Source organism: Sitophilus oryzae, unplaced genomic scaffold (assembly GCF_002938485.1).
Source record: "Sitophilus oryzae breed Bouriz unplaced genomic scaffold, Soryzae_2.0 scaffold_575_pilon_pilon, whole genome shotgun sequence".
NCBI lineage: Eukaryota > Metazoa > Arthropoda > Insecta > Coleoptera > Curculionidae > Sitophilus > Sitophilus oryzae.
This window is the reverse complement of record NW_022147168.1, coordinates 752,461-771,933: the sequence shown is the minus strand read 5'-3', so window position 1 is coordinate 771,933 and position 19,473 is coordinate 752,461. Positions and strand designations below refer to the sequence as shown.

The window sequence follows — 19,473 nt, the reverse complement described above, 5'->3', positions numbered from 1 at the left end:
TTATTATTGAGAGTAAATTATGCTTTCTGAATTTTTATTTTCAAATAATGTTCTTGCATATTCAGTTCTTCTAATTTTTTATATAATAACGATATTTTGCAGTACGTAGCAAACATGTATAAATCTTCCAAATTCCTTCTAATGTCTATTGTCCATCCTGATTGAATATTTGTTATTCAATAATATCATCATATACCTATTAGTTATCATTATATACCTAAATATGATTTTTAGATTACAGTTGAGGGTTGGAACCTTTGGTGCTACACAGCAAAATAAAACACTAAATCACCACAATACAGTTTATAATCATCTGCTGATGACGCTAACATGGTTAGCGAGACGCGCGTCTAGTGTAAAAGTAAAAGTGTTTTGGTGTATTGTGGTGATTTAGTGTTTTATTTTGCTAAATATGATTTTAATAACAAAATAATATTCTATATCCGAAAAAAATATAACAGATGGAAACATTCAGAAGAAAATGAGAAATACCTGGTTCAGGCTAGTATGACAACAAGAAGATAGCTGTAACATCGATGAGATCTACTCAAAACAGAACAAAATATGGAGGGAACAGATTTAAAATCTACTCAACTCTGGGCGCAAGATGACTAGGAGAAGGAGACTTTTTCAAAATAATGAAAAAATGGGCCGGAACAATATTTTCAAAATTATTTGAAGCTGGGGGGTTCCACGAACTAGAATTGCTTATCTTGGCTACGAAGTGCTTCTATGTAGTTTTAAATATATATTATATATTTACACAAATATTTATTAATGCTATGTATGCTATTGTAATATATTAAAATATATATAATAAAATAAAAAATAAAAAAATAAATATAATTAATATGTGATAGTAAGTACTATTTTTAGACTAAAAACAGATGAGAAAGTCAATAAAGAAACGAAATCACACGAATTAATGTACAGAATTAAAATAAAAAGAAACTATAAAATAATAAGAAATAAAATCAAAAGGTTAAAATATAAATAATACGAAAAATAAAGCTATAAAAAATATATATATTTTTTTAAATAAAGTGAGGGATTGAGTTATGGTTTTAAGAAACTGTTAAATTGTTAATTCTAAAACAATTTGGCAATCGGAAACAAATAGAGTTTGCTAATATATCGGGATCATAAATACCTGGGTTTAGATTAGATTAGAGTCTAGGTTAATCAATTTAAATCAAGGAGAATTTATAGAATATCAGGATCGATTTATAAACGTTTCTTATGTTTTAACATTAATTTTAGTTAATTGTTTCAAAAAGTTGTAATTTGGTCAATAATGGGCGGAAAATAGAAATATATTATGTCACTAATTTTAATTTATTTAACCAAACTAAAAACAAGAAGAACTCTTTAACGCTTATAAAAATATACTATTTAATCTCATGCTGATTGATGTATACAATGTTCCGAGTTTGTATTGTATACAAGGACCCGATTTGAATTTTCAAGCAAGCCTCGTGATATGTGATCTCTCAGGACAAAACATGACAATTTTTGACAGGACACGACAGGACATATTTATGTTAAAGATGTGGATAGAAACAACGTATGTACACAATCCTGGATGGATAGAGTGACAAATGAGGAGGTACTCAGGCGGGTGGGCAAAGATAAAGAGCTCCTATCTATCAACAGTGGTGGAAAGGAAGTTACAGTACGTCGGACACATCATGAGGGATGATCGATACGAGGTGCTCAGACTGGTCATCGAGGGCAGGAGATCAGTGGGAAGAAGGCAAAACTCCTGGCTTAAGGTTTTCCGTCGTTGGTTCGGAAGAACATCGATCGAAATTTTTAGAGGTGCGGTTTCACGCACCATCATAGCCAGTTGGATCGCCAACCTCCGAAGGGAGACGGCGGCCTAAGAAGAAGACTCACTGCTTCAACGTAAACACCTGTGTTCAAATATATGCATTTTATTTCGATGTTTCAGTAGTATCACAGAATCTATACGCTTTGCGTAGCTATATATTTTGTGCTAGTATCTTTGATTTCATCGCATTTATCCCAGCTCCAACACGGCCTTAGATCATCATCATCATCATCATTTTCAGCTTATTCAACCATTTCCAATTATGGTGTAGCCTCCCTCACATGTTTAGGTACTCAGATACTCTCTTTGTAGTTGGGCCCATTGTTATCTATTGTTGGCTATGCCGGCCCAAGTTATCCCTGCTAATTTCCTAATATCATGGTCCCATCACAAGTTTGGCCTTCTTCTAAGTCTCTTAACTCCATGCTGTAATTTTTGTGGTCCATTGGTTTTCTGTCTTTCTTGCCAGGTGTCCGGCTTATTGCTACCTGATGGGATTAATTCTCTTGATCTATTACCTGGGTCTTTTGTCATTTCACTCTTTTAAGGTCTTTCTTGGTTATTCCCAATATATTTCGTTCCATTGAGCGTTGTGCGACCTGCAGTTTTCTTATAATAAACTTATAAGACCTATAATGTTCGTTTTATCTCCAGGTTTGGAATGCATAGGTCATGACTGGTTGTACACACTGGTCGAATGTTTTCTTCTTTAGATAAAGTGGCATTCTAGATTTGAATATGATGTGTGGCATTCTATGATATGAGTTTCTTTCATAAGTACTCCATGCTAACTTAATTCTTCTGTTGATTTATGGTAGCAGAGATCCCGAGCTGTGTATTAGTTGTCCCAAAGAAGAAGTAGTAGAAGAAGACTGGACATAGTAGAAGAATGTATAAATATATAACATTCTTCTTCTATGTCCATTGCTATTTATTAGAATGTCTTTTCTGTCTACTAGTTCGTTGTACATTACTTTAGTTTTTGCTAAATTATTCATTTTGAGACCTACTTTATTAGTAACTGTATTTAATTCTTTAATTTGTGCTTGTGGTTATTCAGGACTATATATAACCACCTATATGAAGAGCTTGGGTATCCAGAATAAAAAAAATATATATTTATATATTTTAGACAGAAGAAGATCTCCAGCCATGCCAAATTTTTCGTTAAAAAACACGAAGGTCAATAAGTATTATAATATTGCCACCATGAAATGGTGTCAAAAGTCCTTAGATATCTACAAGTATGTGGAGAAATTAAATACATTTTGCTAGTCACATGAAAAAGAATGTTATGCTAGTTTGTTTTCATTCTTAAAATGCATCGTTCGAAGACGGAAAACTGATTCATATAATCTGCACCTCAAGAATTTCCGCGTTCCAAAAATATCCACCGAAATAATAGGCTTAAGTTTGTATAGCGAGACGGAGGAATGCAAATTCAAAACCAATTTCCGAAACGAATAACACAAATCAATTTAAATAGTGTTATCCGTCGTTCTGTGGGCAAGACGATAAAGGAAAATCGAGCGACCCTGATGACCCAACTGGCACGTAGCCAGCGTTTTCCGAAACGTTGTCCATGTGTGTTGGCGCGTCAGGGCTGGTTCCGTAGTAATATTAATTTTGTTATTATTTACAGTTTTTTATTGTTGTTATTTTAGAATGTTATTTTATATTTAATATCTTATTGCACAGTAATTTAATTTATTATACGGAACGATATAAAGAATGCCTATGAGAGCCGAACAAATTAGGCATAGAAAATAAAGTCTTGCTACTCTGAATGCCAACCCACCAAGAGATAGAAGGTAATGAAAAACGATATAGCTAGAAAAAAAGCGAATACTCCATTAACTAGACCAGAACTGTTCTGCTTCCTAAGTGAAAACCAACTTAAAGTAGAACTCAAAAATCGGGAAGACTCTACCCGTATCCTGGAATGGGAATCCTCCAACCGTTCAACAATATTTTCCTTGCTTTAGGTAAGAACAATATCCGGATTGTCACGGGGTTTTTAACAGGACACTGTCTCCTCAATGAACACCTCAATAGATTGAAGCTAAGAAACAACGGCGAATGCAGATTCTTTAGAGAAAATGGGGAAACACCCGAACACCTTATCACTGAGTGCGCCGAGACGACAACAACTTTTGTACGACTGATATTGGAGACTAACCTGTGTAAAACCGGAATTTTTCTAAAACCGAATAATTTATACAGGTAGGTCAGTCACAGATAATAGATGAATTTTTGCACTTGTTCATGGTAACTATAAAAGAGGACTTAAACTTCATAATTTCAATATCAATCTTCATGCAGAACTTCTGGCAATTTAGCCTCCCTTATGGCTCTAGTATACTTAACCCTCAACTGGCGTGGTGGTGTCTAGTAAACCTCAAGCACTATTTAAACTTCTGTAAAATTTTGACGTTTAACCTTTAGTCCTCGCTGCGCCGCACAATAGTCATTTTTTGGAATCTAGGTGGATAAAAATCCGGGTTCCTTAGGTGTACTAATTTACATTTGTTTATGTATATTGTAAAGATAAGAACTCATACTAAGAAAATATGCACAAACAGAAATGCTATATTAGTTGATGTTTGATAAAAAAAATATCGTATCGAGCAATTTAAAACAGGTATGGACTGCTTTGCAAATCCGCGCAGTAATAAAGTGAATTTTATTGACTTGTGTTCGCTAGTTCAAAAGATTTCAAAAAATTTAAAACATGGAAGGTGTAGATCAAGGTATGTACTACTAATTAAAAATATAACACATTCAAACTTGAAAGGTTTTAATAATATAGATAATTGTTTTGTGGCCCGTGCAAAAATATTTATTTTTATTCTTCTTTCAAATTCAAAAAGCTATATAAATCGATTCCCGCGGATTTCCGCTTTGATTCTGGCTTTATACTTAGGGTTTTATATTAATTGTGATATATTCTTCATTTGCATATATATTTGCAAGTTTTATCAATATTTTTTGTTCTCAGCGAAATGTTCGGTCATCCGTGGAACACTTTTTGAAGTTTGGTGCCAAGAACCCGAAAAAAATCCAAAGGTATATGCAGTTTTTAATTGGCTACTTGAGGTTGTTGGTGTATATGATCTATCTGAGAAAGAGGAGTTATCGGTGCTAAATAAAATTCGAAAATTTTCGTATAAAATTAGTGAAAAATGGGAAATCTGTCATATTTGTTTTCGATCGAAAAAACGGTACACCTTTGCTGTTTCTAGAACAAAAATTATATTCATAATCTCCGACTAGTTTCTAACAAAAACGGCCTCTCGACAATTTTCTGTTCGACAAAAGGTTTTTGCGTAAAAAATAAAATAACCCTATCTACATGTCCTATATGCTAGGCATGTTTAGGAATGTATTATAGATAATTTTATTATATTTTCTCACGCAAAAACCGTTCGTCGGACAGAAAAATGTCAAGAAGCCGTTTTTGTTAGAAACTGGTCAGAGATTATGAAAATAATTTATGTTCTAAAAAAACAGTGGCGTACCCTTTTTTCAATCATATACAAATATGATATTTTTACTTTCAACACCCTGTATCTAAGAAACGATGCATTTCCGGACCTATGTTCATAGGAACTTTTTTGCTTCATTTCGTCTAAGGAACACGTCGCTGAATTTTGTGGTAATATTAAAAAACACCCTGTATATTGGGGATATTTTTTTATTGTTTTCTGATAATACTGTTAGATTTGTGCTTAATTGGCCACTATTTGAATTCACTAATACTTACTATTAATATGCAATAATAACTTTGTAGAATTTAATAAGAACGTTTATGTCCACCTAGAACAGATAAAATGACCACTGTGCGCCGTTTACCTTTAGGTTAGAGTACCCATATGCAACTGATAAAGGCGTACTTGTTTTTATTTAAGTATTGTTCCTACCAGTGAGGGGTAAAGTTTCATTGGGATCTGTGTGGAACCACCACCCCAAGAATGTTTTATTATTAGGATGGTGGGTAGTACAAAAAGTGTGCATCCCGCATCACGGAGACGCTAATTTTGAGGAAACATTAATTGAGTGATTTCATGAAATTAAAGAGACTTAAGTGATATGAAGATCATCGGAGACATTGATTTTTCTCCGAAGAGTAACCATAACTCCGCTTATGAATCTCTAACTTATAGAAAAAAGAAAATTGAATAATCAATACCAGAAATGAAAGAAATGTGGTACATGTCAACGGGGAAATGACCAAAAACCAAAATCTCATGAATCAAAAATGCACGATCCATGTGCGTTAACTGCAGATCCTTGTTTAGTTTGTACTTTCAATAATACGGGAAAATCATAAAATATGTTTGTTTTTAATTTCTATGGGTTTCTTATGCAAGTTATATTTCTGTTATCAAAAATGCCTAAAAATACGTTTTAGGCATTTTTTTAGTTTTTAAAGTTTGAATATATTGTAAAGAGCGTTAAAATAACAAACTTTTTTTAATTTGTACCTATCTAAATGCTGTGTGAAAAAAATTGTACTTAATAAGTTATTTGTAGTTTTGTAGCAATGTAACGAAATGTAATGTAAAGAAGTTCTGATATTTACCCATCCCTGGCCCCGATTACGAGACAACGCAGAAACCGCTGGAAATTAAACACGCGCGATTGAGTGCGAAATTAAGTTGACGGGAAAACGATTTAAGCTCGATTTTTCACAGCGAAAACTCGCGGAAACCTCATCATGACGATAATTTGCTTATTTTTGATGAAACTAGATGAGGAGTGTGCAAGGTCTTTTTATATTTATACACAACAGAAGAGTGGAATTAACTATTAAATATTTATTAACATTTTATAGATAAAGATAAAAAATAGATCGGTATAGTAAACCATTATTAGGTATATAGTACCGTATGATCGAATAAAAACGGCGTCAGCGATGGCTATGAAATGAAGATCGCTGTCATTTTATATGTAAATTTATATGGGAAATGTCATCGATCGTCATTTCCAAGCAAACTGGACGCCGTTTTTATTCGATCATACGGTACTATAATAGTTTATAAAATGGACCAAATAGGTAGTGATAATAAGGCACGTATGTACTTACCTTCAATCTCGACATACATAACATCCAGCAAAACGCCGAGTAATGCAAAATTTTCTCGATCAGAACATTTCATCCGGTAATTTTAAGGTAGCGCATTTTTTAACGGTACTACGCATCGTAACCATTGTTACGGCAGTTCAATTATACTGCACCAAGTCTCGTATCCCTTGTTTTTCGTCTGTGCTATTATTACGAGATAAGATTGAGAAAAAATCGTCGGGAATCAAGAAACAAGGACTTTTCAGAAAGAAGTATGTCAAAAATGAAAAAAAAAAGATCTCTAGATATGCGTGTCTAATATAAACGTTCTAAGATTATTTTGATTTTAAAATATTTTTCAAAATAAACTGTCTGTCTTATGAAAAAACTTACTGGATTCGGAAAATACGGATAGAAATTTCTCGAAGGCTGTTTATTTTTACAGAAATTTGCCTCACCAACAAACTAGTGATGAGCAAATGCATGACCTGATACCAATACCCTCTTGGTCTTGGTATTATAGTTAATAAGTAGTCTTGGTTTTAGTCTTGCAAGGTCCAGTCTTAGTCTCTTCAGATCAAAAGCTAGTCTTAGTCTTGGTCTTGCTTTTTGTGAAAGACTAAGACCAAGACCAGGACCAGTCTCACGCATCACTAACAAATATCACTTTGTGAAACACTTATCACTTTGTGAGATATATCACCATGTCTGTCATTGAAAGCACAATATTTCAGACAAAATTAAGCAGATCTAAATAAAGGCGGCGAGTTGCCTTAGATTTAGATGATTAAAAGTTTTTTAATCACCTGTTGATTATGTTTTATTGTATGGTGGGAAACTAGTGTTTTATTTTGTTGTTGTATAGCCAAAGGTTTAATCTTCAAAGGTATACGCATAACACCATATTGTATACTTCGTCAACATTGACGAATGGTAATAGCAAACATTAATTTAATATGTATTACACGATATAAACGATATGAACTAAAAAGTTGAAGTCAAAACAGATATGCACCATCAAAGTTACTACCGTATTAGTGATTGACTTATTACCATGATTTATCCATGCACCATATTTTTAATGCAAAAAGTCATATATGGGTTTAGTGAAAGTCATTAACTTGTGTGGGCGAGACAACTAAAAATAGCCTTTAGAAAACGAGATAGAGGAAAATGCAGGAAATTTGGTAACAGTGGAAAGTATCGGTAAGTAAATAATGAGCCTTACATGTTTTAAATGGGTATAGGTACCTTATAAATATTTCAACTACCACCGTTCGACTCTCACTTTCAATGACGGTATCTTATCTCTTGAGCCATTTCGTTTCCATCTGAAGATAACAGGAGGGCAATAAAAATGTTATTATTTCAAGAATTATTAAGCTTTTACATTTAAATTACACCTGACTTATACAATTATTATTAAAATATATAAACCAATACACCTACACATTTAAAAGCTCATACTGAGTAACACCAAAATCGTTTTGGTTTGGCTAGTTAACATTTTCTTTTTGTGTCGGTAAGAACACAAAAAGAAAATGTTAACTATAGTTATGTAAGCTTTAGGTAAATATAACTATAAATATACAGAATGCTAAGGGATTAAGAGACCTAGAAGCCCAAACCTGAGATGGGACCATGATATTAGGAAATTAGCAGGGATAATTTGGGCTCGCATAGCCTACAATACACAACAATGGACCCAACTACAATTAGAGTACGTAAGGAAGGCTACACCATAATTGGAAATGGTTAAATAAGCTGAAAATAATTATGATGATGATGATACAGAATGTTGTCTAAATTCTTCCCTTAGGCTCATTTCCTGTTAAACTGGAAGTGGTATCTAGCATTCAATTATTCATATTCAATTGTTTCTTTAATAGGAAACGAACGAGAGAAAATCGTTGAACTGTATATTAAACCCAAATTTCATAAAAGAGCAATGAAATCGTCTATGCAATGATTTTGTTGACACCCGATATACAATATGACCCCGGATTGTCTTTACAAGACGAAATACCTTTTTATAATTATTGATCTTTTGAGAAAAATGAATTCCTCATAAAATATTTGCTTCTTCTAAAACGGTTAGTCCCATTTAATACTTAAATATAAAATTTCCATACCGATTTAGAGAAAATTACGAAAATCAGTCCTAAAAAACAAGTCGTAAAAATCTTTTTTCGTTTCCATGGTAATATAATTTAGTTTTCATTCTTTGATAGATTGTTACTGATAGTTACTGATTAATTCTAATTATAATTAACGTAGTATTTTTGCTGTTTCAAAATGTTAAACAAGCACAACATTTATTTGGTTCAATGCTACTGAAAGGATGATAATAGTTATCGGAAAATGTGGTACTTTAACAAGAGCAAAAAATTTGACGTTAATCAAAATGAAAAACAACCATCCATCAGTTCGACTTCGGCAGTTATTAAATTGATTATCATTTAATACCGTATTATCGAAAAAAATGGCAAAGACGCCTGGAGAATGACAATCGATAATAATTTTGGCAAGGTCATCCTCTATACGTCATTTACTAAAAATTCACATAAAAATTTTCAAAATTAATACTAATTATAGGAAGATTAAAAAAGGATAGAACGTTTTCAGACATCCAAACCTATTTCCAAAAAATTATTTTGACTATACCATTTAAAAATAATTTTTACTTAATTACAGAAATAAATTACAACCTTCTTAAGACCAATTGGCACTAAGCGCCGTTAAATAATAAAGAAGAGTCAAGAAATCACGTTTAGGGCTTGACCTCGTAAAAATTATCAGCGATCTTCATTACCAGCCTTATCGTTTTTTTTTCGATCGTATGGTATTTACCGAATCTTACCCTATACAGTTTAAACTATATTATGCTATATAATTACTGGAATATAAATTTCGTTTATCTCACTGTGAAAAAAAAATGTTGTCTAATATTCACATATATTATGACATACTTGGTCAAGCAAGTACGTCAAAATATTCCTTTGCATGCATTAAAATAATCTCTAGCTCGTGAAGCTTGAATAAAGCAAAACGTTCCCACAAGAAATAACAGTTTAGTTTTTTATTGTATGGTGATTTTGTTTTGAATTCCTCCGTAAACAATGAAGTAATAGGAAAGTGTAAACCTTGATGGTAGAGAGTCGGTTGTAAAATCCATTCTAAACAGGGGAATTGCGGTAAAATTCGTCAAAATAAGCTTCATAATTTTTGTAGAAAAAACTTTCTATAGATGAGCATAGAGAGGCGGGTAGGGTTATCTCGAAATATTATTGTTTATCTGAGATTTCGTAAAGAACAAACTATATATTTTTATTTTTGTTTCTATTGCTGTTCTTTCCATGTTGCAATGTTGAAATTACAAGATGTGGAACGTAGATACCGAAGATGGTAAATTAATAGTTACGCACGTTATTATGTAAAGACATAGGTGAGTTATAGTAGTTGAAAACATATTTTTAAATAAAATAATAATATTTTGTATCATAAAATGGGCAAAAAGTTTTTATTATATAATTTTTTTTTATTATATTCGGACCATTTAATTAACCTTATTAAAGCTATTTTTTCATAGATAGATCATTACAATTGGGGGGTTGGAACCTTTGGTGTTACTACATCAAAATAAAACATTAAAGCTTCATTCGAAACCTCCCAATTAGTGGAATAAATTAGTGGTGTCAATTACACTTTATACTTTTTAGTTTACGATCATTCCCAATATCTAAAAAGCACAATTAAAATTAATGAAATATCCTAGCAACAACATGCAGTAATCAGTTGTATCCATAGAGAAAGCCTAATATTTAGCTTATAAAACAATAAACTTTTGGTTTCTAATTATCTCGCATATCCAATTTTCTCTTGACGGATGATAATAATCAAAGGTCAAAATGACATTCTTCGCAAATTTTGAAGTATAATTAGTGGAAAAGTCAAAAGTTTGTTAACTTTTTCCACTAATTGAAAATTCCTACCACTAATTTTAACACGTTTGCAAAATAAAATAATAATTGACTATTCACTACAATACACCAAAACACTTTGAACACTGGATGCGGATTTCGCTAATCATGTTAGTATCATTAGCAGATGATCAAATCTCAAAAATTTGTTCAAAACCCTCAGTTTTAATCGTCTGTTGTAGTCATCTGCACCAAGTAAAGTGTTTTGGTGTATTGTGGTGAATTAGTGTTTTATTTTGCAAACGTGTATTAAGAATATTTAATATTGGATGGGCGCATCAAAACTAAAATTATGACCATCAGCTGTCACTGTCACTCAAGAGTTTTCGCTCCAATCTTCATTTTAAAATTCACTTAAAAATTGACTCATTTCATTTTATGTAAACAATATAAATACACGTATATTATGGCAAACGCTTGGGTCGACATCCTAAAAATACTACATAGCACCGATAAAAAGCTTTCATCTATTAGAATCATTAGAAAGAAAATTCTTTTCTAAAGTAATTTTGTGTCATTTTCCAAATAGACATCAGTTCTTTATATTTCAGTGATTTAACAACAATTAATAAACACTGAACTTTTATTTGTTCCAGTCAAAGTTTCAAAGAAAAACATGTATTAAAAATATTTAACATTTGAAGTTGGCAGCCAACTAATATATTTCAATTATCACTGTCATGGACGATTTTATTCAAATTTTCATTTCAAAGTTAACACAAAATTTACCGAACTTATTTTATTATGATTTGGGTGGAAAAGAAAATATACAAAAAGTCTTCGATCGACAAAGATCCTAAACCGATTAAAAGTTTATTTGTGAGTATTACAAATTACAAGTGCTTATTAAAATTTGTTTATTGTATTTTTGGTTTTTAAGTATGCTGGGCACACATGCCAAATTTGAATAATGTTGGTCAAGCCGATTTTAAGTAATTTAAGAAAAACTGCATCTATATTCAAATTAAAACTGATCAGGTAATAATTCAAAACCAGTCAAAAGTCAACATAATTTAAGTTTTCAACCTATGATTTTATTATAGTCAAATGTAATAATTTGTTGTGCTGTCTACACTACTACAATTATAGTACCTACGAATGAGGCAAAAGCCTAACGTTTAGAAAATACAATTTGGCATTGACAAAATTATAGGATGACAAGTAAGATACGTTGGCATCTGCCTGATTTTGGATTATTACATGTTACCTGTTCTAATGTAATGTAAATTACTTATAATCGGCTCTTCCAAAATTGTTCAAATATGTATTCAACATACGCACACCTTTAAAAAAACTATTTACAACTTCCCTATAAAATTAACAGGGGAACCAATATCTGGACAGTTCAAAATTTGAATGCGATTTCCTATGTTTACAACGACGATGCACCACTCGGTATACTCATTGTTTAACAATCAATAAACACTAAATATTTATTCGCTTAAAGGTGGGTTTAGACATGTTGTAATGCATAATTAGTATTTTTTATTTTTAATGAATAGTGTATAACGCATAGCACATAATGTGTAAGAAAAAAGATGTGTTTATACAGCACCTAATAATTATGCATAAAACATTGACTAGTCACAGTTTTGACAATAAAGCTGTCAATTGTCATTGGGTATTTTATGCCTAACCCTACTTTGCGTGTCTGTATGGTTTTTACTCAAACTGTTTTTAAAAATTTGTGGTTCTTTTGTTGTATGTAAGAAGTGTCGACTTTCAATATGAAAATACGGAGAAAAGTACTTAAAGTGATTAAAGTTGTGAATTTGGCATATTTGTTTTTAACGTTAGCTGGAAGTGTTGCAACTTTGGCTGAAGTTCATGCTAATCGTAGAAGACATAGGCGATGGGGTATTAGACCCATCAATAAGAAAAAGGAAAGTGAAGGCCTTTTTAGTACCCTTTTTAAAGATATGTGGAAATTTGATGCTGAACAATTTTTCAAATACACAAGAATGACGCAAAATCAGTTTAAAGAACTACTTGCATTGATTGGCAAGGATATCCAAAAAGATAAAAAACGAAGACACATTTCCCCTCAAGAAAGGTTATTAATTACTTTACAGTAAGTTTTTTTTCAACATAAAAACTATTTTAGTATACTTATTTTTACCTTAGTTACCTCGCAGAAGGCTGTTCGATGCAAGAGATGGCTTGGAATTTTAGAATTGGAAAAGCTACTGTCCATACTATTATTAAAGAAACATGTACAGTTTTGTGGAAAAGACTTCGACCAATTGTTTTGCCCCAACCAACTAAAAAACATTTCATAAAAATAGAAAAGGAATTTTTTAAAAGGTGGAATATTCCAAATTGTATAGGTGCTGTGGACGGGAAACACATTAATATTATAGCACCCAAACATTCTGGAAGCGCCTTTTTCAATTATAAGAAGAACTTTAGCATTATCCTGATGGCGACTTGCGATGCCTATTATAGATTTTCGATGGTGGACATAGGAGGAGCAGGAGCACACCATGATTCTGCAATCTTTAGAGCAAGTTGTTTAGGTGCAAGACTTTTAGATGGAACCTTAGACATCCCAAAGCCAAAATCATTGCCAAAAACAAGAATAGAAATACCTCACTTTCTGATAGGTGATGCGGCTTTTCCCTTACATGAAAACATTTTAAGGCCGTATCCGGGCACTTCTCTAAATGAAAAACAAACCATTTTTAATTACAGGTGAGTAACATTAATTCTGGGTTATCATTTAATGCTGTTCTTTTTTTTTCAGGCTAAGTCGAGGTAGAAGATGTATTGAAAATACATTTGGCATATTAAGTTCAAGATGGCGCATCCTTAGGAAGTCAATTTGTGCGAGTCTTGAAATATGCGAGTTAATTGCCCAGGCTACAGTGGTTCTTCATAATTTTTTGCAAAAAAGTGAGCTTGATATACCTCCAAACGAACGAAGATATTGCCCAACAGGGTTTGTGGATTACCTTGATAGAGATGGTAACATTCATGAAGGATTATGGAGAAATGAAGGAGCATCTTTAAGGTCTGTGAATAGGTTGGCTTCAAATAATTATTCAAGAACTGCAAGATCATACAGAGATATAGTTGCAGAATTTTTTGTCTCTGAAGAAGGTTGGCTGTCTTGGCAAGAGGACTATATCAACAGAGGAGGGGCGCCAAACTGTTAACTAAAATATTTTTTTTAACACTTTTTTTAAGTGTATACATAAAAATAAAACAATTTTTTTGTTTAGTAACAAACTTTATTATTTACCTGTATAAATACCTAATATAAGAGACTAATTTAGTTTTAAGGTAACAAATAAAAATATTTCTATCAACATAAGTGTTTCTTATTTGGGGTTAACAAATTGAACTAGGTAAGTATAATATCTGAATTATTAAAAAAAATCAGTCATCATCCTCTAGTTCATCAGCCAAAAGCAACAAAATTTTTGATTTAATTTTGAGTAATTTTTTTTCACTTTTTATTTTTGATAAAGACTCGGCCAAGCTTAAAGCAAAATAGTAATTATCATTACCTATTTCTTTTTTAATATCTCCTGATGATTGTTTAATAAAATCATTAATGCTTTCACCTACGTTACAACATTTTTCTAATAGTTTATCCATGGATGGTGACTCTAATATCTTTCTCTTAAAACCTTGTTTGGTAGTTTTTGGTTTATGTGAGATCAAAGATACGCTTGGGGTACTTGATCGGCTTGCTGTAACTGATTCATGTGGGCTCGGAACTCGGTCTAAGACAACTGTGTTTAAAGAAGTATCGTCTGAGTCAGCATACCTATCTTCTGTTTCTTCTAGATATTCTTCTTGGCTTTCCACAGGAGTTTCTTCAACTAATGATCCATCTTTCCTCACGACCATTGTCGTCGTCCACAAATTAGGTGATGGAAAATTCAGTGGGGTCTTGTCTTGACATTGTTTTTTAACGTTGCCAGATGTTCTAGAAGAATAAATAAATAAAATCAGGAGTCAGCAATATGATAATTTGTATTTACCTTCTAGTTTGTATAACAGGAGCTAAAAAGTTTAATGATTTGAACAGTGGCCAATTTCCCGAATATGCTGCTGATCCTGATGGCATGCTTGTAATTAATTTTCGCTCTCTGATGTATTTAGAGCGGAGACTCTTCCATGCCTCTTGGCAGCTCTCAACTGAAAAAACCGTTTATGTGTGTAACTATGTACAAAACGAAAAGAAAATCTATAAGTACTTACCACTCTCTTCCATAATAAATGAAATGCTTTTCCATGCATTTTGTACCACCAAAGAATTTCTATATTCTTTGTCCTTGGTATTCCAAATACAAGGAAAGTTTTGGATGTTCTCTATCAAAATTCCTTCCTCGAAGCTCATTTTGAAAAAAGGAAAGCGGCCGACAAGAGTAAAGCCCAAATGAAGCCACAAAACAAAACCCGATCCTGAACGAAACATGTCAAAACCAAAACACAAAAAATAGGTTAAGGCGCTGTTAAGGTTAAAAAAGGAAGGAAACGCGGGAAACGCCAACTACGGCCACTACTGGACCTGCGCACTAGCATCCTGATGCACAATTTGTAAAACATAATCATAAACATAATGCATAAAGTTAAAAGTTGGTCAACTTTGTAAATTATACATTATGCACTAAATTAAGTGTTATTCACTGTGCGCTGTATAAACATATGTATTTAAATTATGGATTTTTAACAATATCTATTATTCACAAAAAATTATGCATTATGCGTTATTTGCTGGCTAAACCCACCTTAAGTCAAAATATCGTGAAAAACTTGTGCTCTATCTATTTTATCTTATTACTGAAGTAAATTACGTGAATATAAATTATATTAATAAATTATATAACGAAATATATCAATGAAAAAAATACCGTATGAACGAAAAAAAGAAAAACGACGTCCTGTTGGCTTGGAAACAACGATCTATAATTCTATAATATTCCCCATATAATTTTACATAAAATGAGAGTGATCCTCATTTCCAAGCCATCCCTGGAGTAGTTTTCTTTCCTATCGTATGGTACTGTCGCCTAAAAAGCTTAAATATCCAATCACAAAAAAATCCAAATCAAGTTAGTACCACTTTCTGAAAAGGCATCGTTTTCTTAAATTTCCGCGATTCAACAATTAATAAACACCGATTGTTTGTTTATTCGGGCGAAAGCATCGCGGAAAACTCGCGTCTAATCCGTTTTTTTAAATATAACTATTTCCGAAGTTGATTGCGCGAATTTCGATCAAAGACTGACTTGGCCACCGACTGAAACTCTGGCGGCAATCAAGTCGGCGTGTAGTGGAAAACAAACGAACGCTAACGCCATCGGCGCGAAAAACTTACTGAATGGAAATCCGGATAAAGGTAGGTCTAGACGACCGGATGAGTTTGTTAATTTTCGCCAGAATTTTGTAAGGAAACGACGACTTACGTAATGTTAGTTAAAGTATAAAACGGTGTTAGTAAAGTAAAACGTTAAGAAATTTGTACTTTAAGGATGAATGGGTTTCGCAAGGACAATAGTCACCCTTGACTGTCTTTGACAAAAATTGTATAAGAAGTAAACATTTTGATTATAAGTCTTTGATTAAAAAATGCATTTGGCTTGCTGATGATATTATGGTAGGAAATAAAAAATGATGCATATTTAACACAATGTTTTGGTGTCCTCCGGATAATGTATGGTATACTTTCTATTGAAGGCCCATTGTATTATAAAATGGGTTGATTATTAGGATAACAAGTATATTTTGTTGCACAAAACGATGGGTTGCCAACAAATCTCTAGAATGGTGTAGAAATTCACCAGGACAGAAATTGGTGAAAAGTGCATAGTAGAACAATTGCCAAAAATCACAACAGTCCTGACAAAAGACAGAAAAGACTGGTCAACGCTCTAGTGGGTCTACTAAGAGGGCATTGTAAGCTGAATAGGTATCTAAAGCTAAGGGAATCGACGGACAAAGCCATGTTCAGGTTGTGTCAACCTGAAGAAAAAACGACAGAACACAGTCGGTGCAACAACCTGGCAAATGTGCGGTTCTCTGTAATAGGTAATGATAGGCCATTGACAGAGAGCTATATGTTTGTTAATATTATATTGTATGGTATTATATAATATTGCTATAAATTGTTAATTAACTTAGAACCATATTCATTAAGTGATTATTTGAATTAAAATAATATAGGGTTACATTGTTGTATTTGACGTCATTTCATTTTGTGTTCATTTATATTATATTTGTATATTTGAAACATACTCTGAAATAAAGTATATATTATTATTATTATTATTATTATTATTATATGGAGGGTTCAGTCTCCAAGCTGCTAGACTTTTTGAAAAGGATGGGACTGGAGTATGTAATCTAAGGATCATAAGAGAACCACAATAGATCTGAAAAGGTCACAGTCGATCAGGCCGGTAGCTACCTTGAAGGATCTAATCTAGTCTAATAGTTTTGTACTATAATATATTTTTCTAATTTTAATACCATACCAGCAGGCATGTATTAAGTATGTTAATATGTGTAGGAAACTTTCAGTATTGACCACAGTCAAATCATTTAAGGTAGGGCCTGCCTTTTTCGATCTTACAACCGCTACCCAATTAGCATACTACGATCACCATGTGCTACAAATACCGTACTATTTTGTTTGCATTACATAAATAGAGAGGAAGTAAGAAACAGTTTAGTTTTCATTTGTATATACCGGGTGCGTCTCAAAAGTGGCTCACCCCTATAACTTTTTTATTTTTTCAAATACAAAAGCGAGATTTGGTATGTTAGTATATGACATAAATTAGGATTGATTGACGTATTCAATTGTTTCTGGTCACTTCCTGTTTTACCAGAAATGACTACAACTTTTGATTTTTAAATGGCACCCTCGGTATTTTTTACTTTATTCGATAGAAAATGATATTCTGAATAGAATGACATATCATATGTCAACTTTTGACATTTTCTTTTTTTTAATAAAAAATCGTATTTTAAAATTCAATCTAGAGAATGGCTATGTTAAAAACACTAATTCTTAATCAAGGAGCCTTGGAAAAATAGATTTGATCGTCTAATGTTTTTAGTGTCTTGTCCTAACCAGTTAGAAAATGCACAAATCGTATTTTTAATCATATGTCAATTTTTTCAAATGGAACGAGGGTGGCTCATTAGCGTATTTCGAAAAAGCATTTTTTTACGAATAATTTGATACCACACACTTGGTATTTCCAGTCAAATTTTCTTTACGAACCCCAAGTTATAACTTCAAATAAATCATATGCGAAATGTCAAAAGTTGACATATGATATGTCATTCTATTCAGAATATCATTTTCTATCGAATAAAGTAAAAAAATACCGAGGGTCCCATTTAAAAATCAAAAGTTGTAGTCATATCCGGTGAAACAGGAAGTGACAAAAAAAAACAATTGAATACGTCAATCAATCCTCATTTATGTCATATACTCATCATTATCATACGGTACAAGAACCATATAAAATTGTAACTGGTATTGTAAAGGTCCAAAATTCTTTACTTGTAACACTGGACGCGCGTCTGGCTAACAATTGTTAGCATCATTAATAGAAATAGATGATTAAAACTTTAGTTCGTGTTAAAAGTAAAGTTTAAAGTTTGGGTCTATTGTGGTGAATTAATGTTTTATTTTTTAGCTGTAACACCAAAGGTTTCAATTTCAACCCCCAACTGTATCCACCTTTCTCCATATTTTGAAATAATGAGAAGGAGAGTATTTCCTAGTAGTATATCTCCTATTACAAAGGTTTGCTTCCCTTTAAGAAGATAAATAATTAAACAAGGGATATGTATTTTCTTAAGGAAATCTAGATTTTTCTTTGCACAAAATGCAGATTAACTCCTTCGTCACGGTGCAACGCCGCTATTAAATACACGAGGGAATTTTTAATGAGCTTAGAAGAACCACAATGGCTTTAAAAAAAGTATTTCTTTACGCAACAACTTATTGTGGTTGTAATGGGAGTCGCAGTAGCCCATATTTTGTTACATTATCTTTGAATTAAAATCGATACGTTCTTTTTTTGTCCTGGATACGATTAAAAATGTCATTAATTATCGGGAAAAAATAGCGATAGACAACCTGTTTTAAACGATATTGTACGAAAAGCTAGTTTTAGTTCACGTAAATAGGTAGCATGAAAAAGGAATTTTATTTTTTACTTTAATGTACTATTGTTAATTTTAAATAATAATAGATTAATTTTTCTACTGTGTACTACAAAATGTAAAAAGCTCCTTTTGCAATATTACTATTATTACTATATATTTTTTGTGAAACGTATTATACGAGATTTTTGTATACCATTGTCATGATTGTCATTGTCATCATGCGATTGGGAATATACTTGCTCTTCTTTCTGTATTCAGTTTCAGTACATCTTGTATTAAAAGTATTGACCGTACTCTTCGTAGACACGAAAATTGGCAACAAATGCCAGAAATGCCGACTTGGTATATGTATTCTTTCTATCCTCTCTAGTAAAATATTAAAGAACTAAAGAAGATTAATAGATTTTACGATATTTCATCATCATCCTTCTCAGCTTATTCAACCATTTCCAATTATGGTG

At 32.2% G+C, this 19,473-nt stretch overlaps 3 protein-coding genes across 5 annotated transcripts in view; 1 reads left to right on the top strand and 2 right to left on the bottom strand.

Moving 5' to 3' along the window:
* LOC115887425 overlaps nucleotides 1-19,473 on the bottom strand; it is a 300,519-nt gene that overhangs the window by 16,786 nt on the left and 264,260 nt on the right. The gene's annotated exons all lie outside the window — the stretch shown is intronic.
* LOC115887427 (protein ALP1-like) lies at nucleotides 12,325-14,096 on the top strand. 2 transcript variants are annotated; one of them, XM_030906845.1, is made up of 4 exons: nucleotides 12,325-12,947; nucleotides 13,001-13,567; nucleotides 13,620-13,886; nucleotides 13,949-14,096. In XM_030906845.1, the coding sequence occupies exons 1-4, from the start codon at nucleotides 12,604-12,606 to the stop codon at nucleotides 13,968-13,970; spliced, it is 1,200 nt and encodes a 399-aa protein (XP_030762705.1). In that variant the 5' UTR covers nucleotides 12,325-12,603; the 3' UTR covers nucleotides 13,971-14,096. The 2 variants fall into 2 exon arrangements, with proteins under 2 accessions (XP_030762705.1, XP_030762704.1); XM_030906844.1 differs by having other exon boundaries at nucleotides 12,580-12,947; nucleotides 13,620-14,051.
* Nucleotides 14,228-15,373, bottom strand: LOC115887431. The gene is made up of 3 exons (XM_030906853.1): nucleotides 15,086-15,373; nucleotides 14,866-15,022; nucleotides 14,228-14,810 (listed from the first exon to the last, which is right to left on the bottom strand). Exons 1-3 carry the CDS (start codon nucleotides 15,300-15,302, stop codon nucleotides 14,255-14,257), a joined length of 930 nt encoding a protein of 309 aa, XP_030762713.1. The 5' UTR covers nucleotides 15,303-15,373; the 3' UTR covers nucleotides 14,228-14,254.

Excerpts from the sequence above, each read along its gene's own strand:
- LOC115887431 (XM_030906853.1), bottom strand. The coding sequence starts at position 15,302 with ATGTTTCGTTCAGGATCGGGTTTTGTTTTGTGGCTTCATTTGGGCTTT. Across the intron at positions 15,023-15,085 it reads ATTTATTATGGAAGAGAGTG|TTGAGAGCTGCCAAGAGGCA; the intron begins GTAAGTACTTAT and ends CGGTTTTTTCAG. Across the intron at positions 14,811-14,865 it reads CCTGTTATACAAACTAGAAG|AACATCTGGCAACGTTAAAA; the intron begins GTAAATACAAAT and ends TTATTCTTCTAG.
- LOC115887427 (XM_030906844.1), top strand. The coding sequence starts at position 12,604 with ATGAAAATACGGAGAAAAGTACTTAAAGTGATTAAAGTTGTGAATTTG. Across the intron at positions 12,948-13,000 it reads AGGTTATTAATTACTTTACA|TTACCTCGCAGAAGGCTGTT; the intron begins GTAAGTTTTTTT and ends TTTTTACCTTAG. Across the intron at positions 13,568-13,619 it reads CAAACCATTTTTAATTACAG|GCTAAGTCGAGGTAGAAGAT; the intron begins GTGAGTAACATT and ends TTTTTTTTTCAG.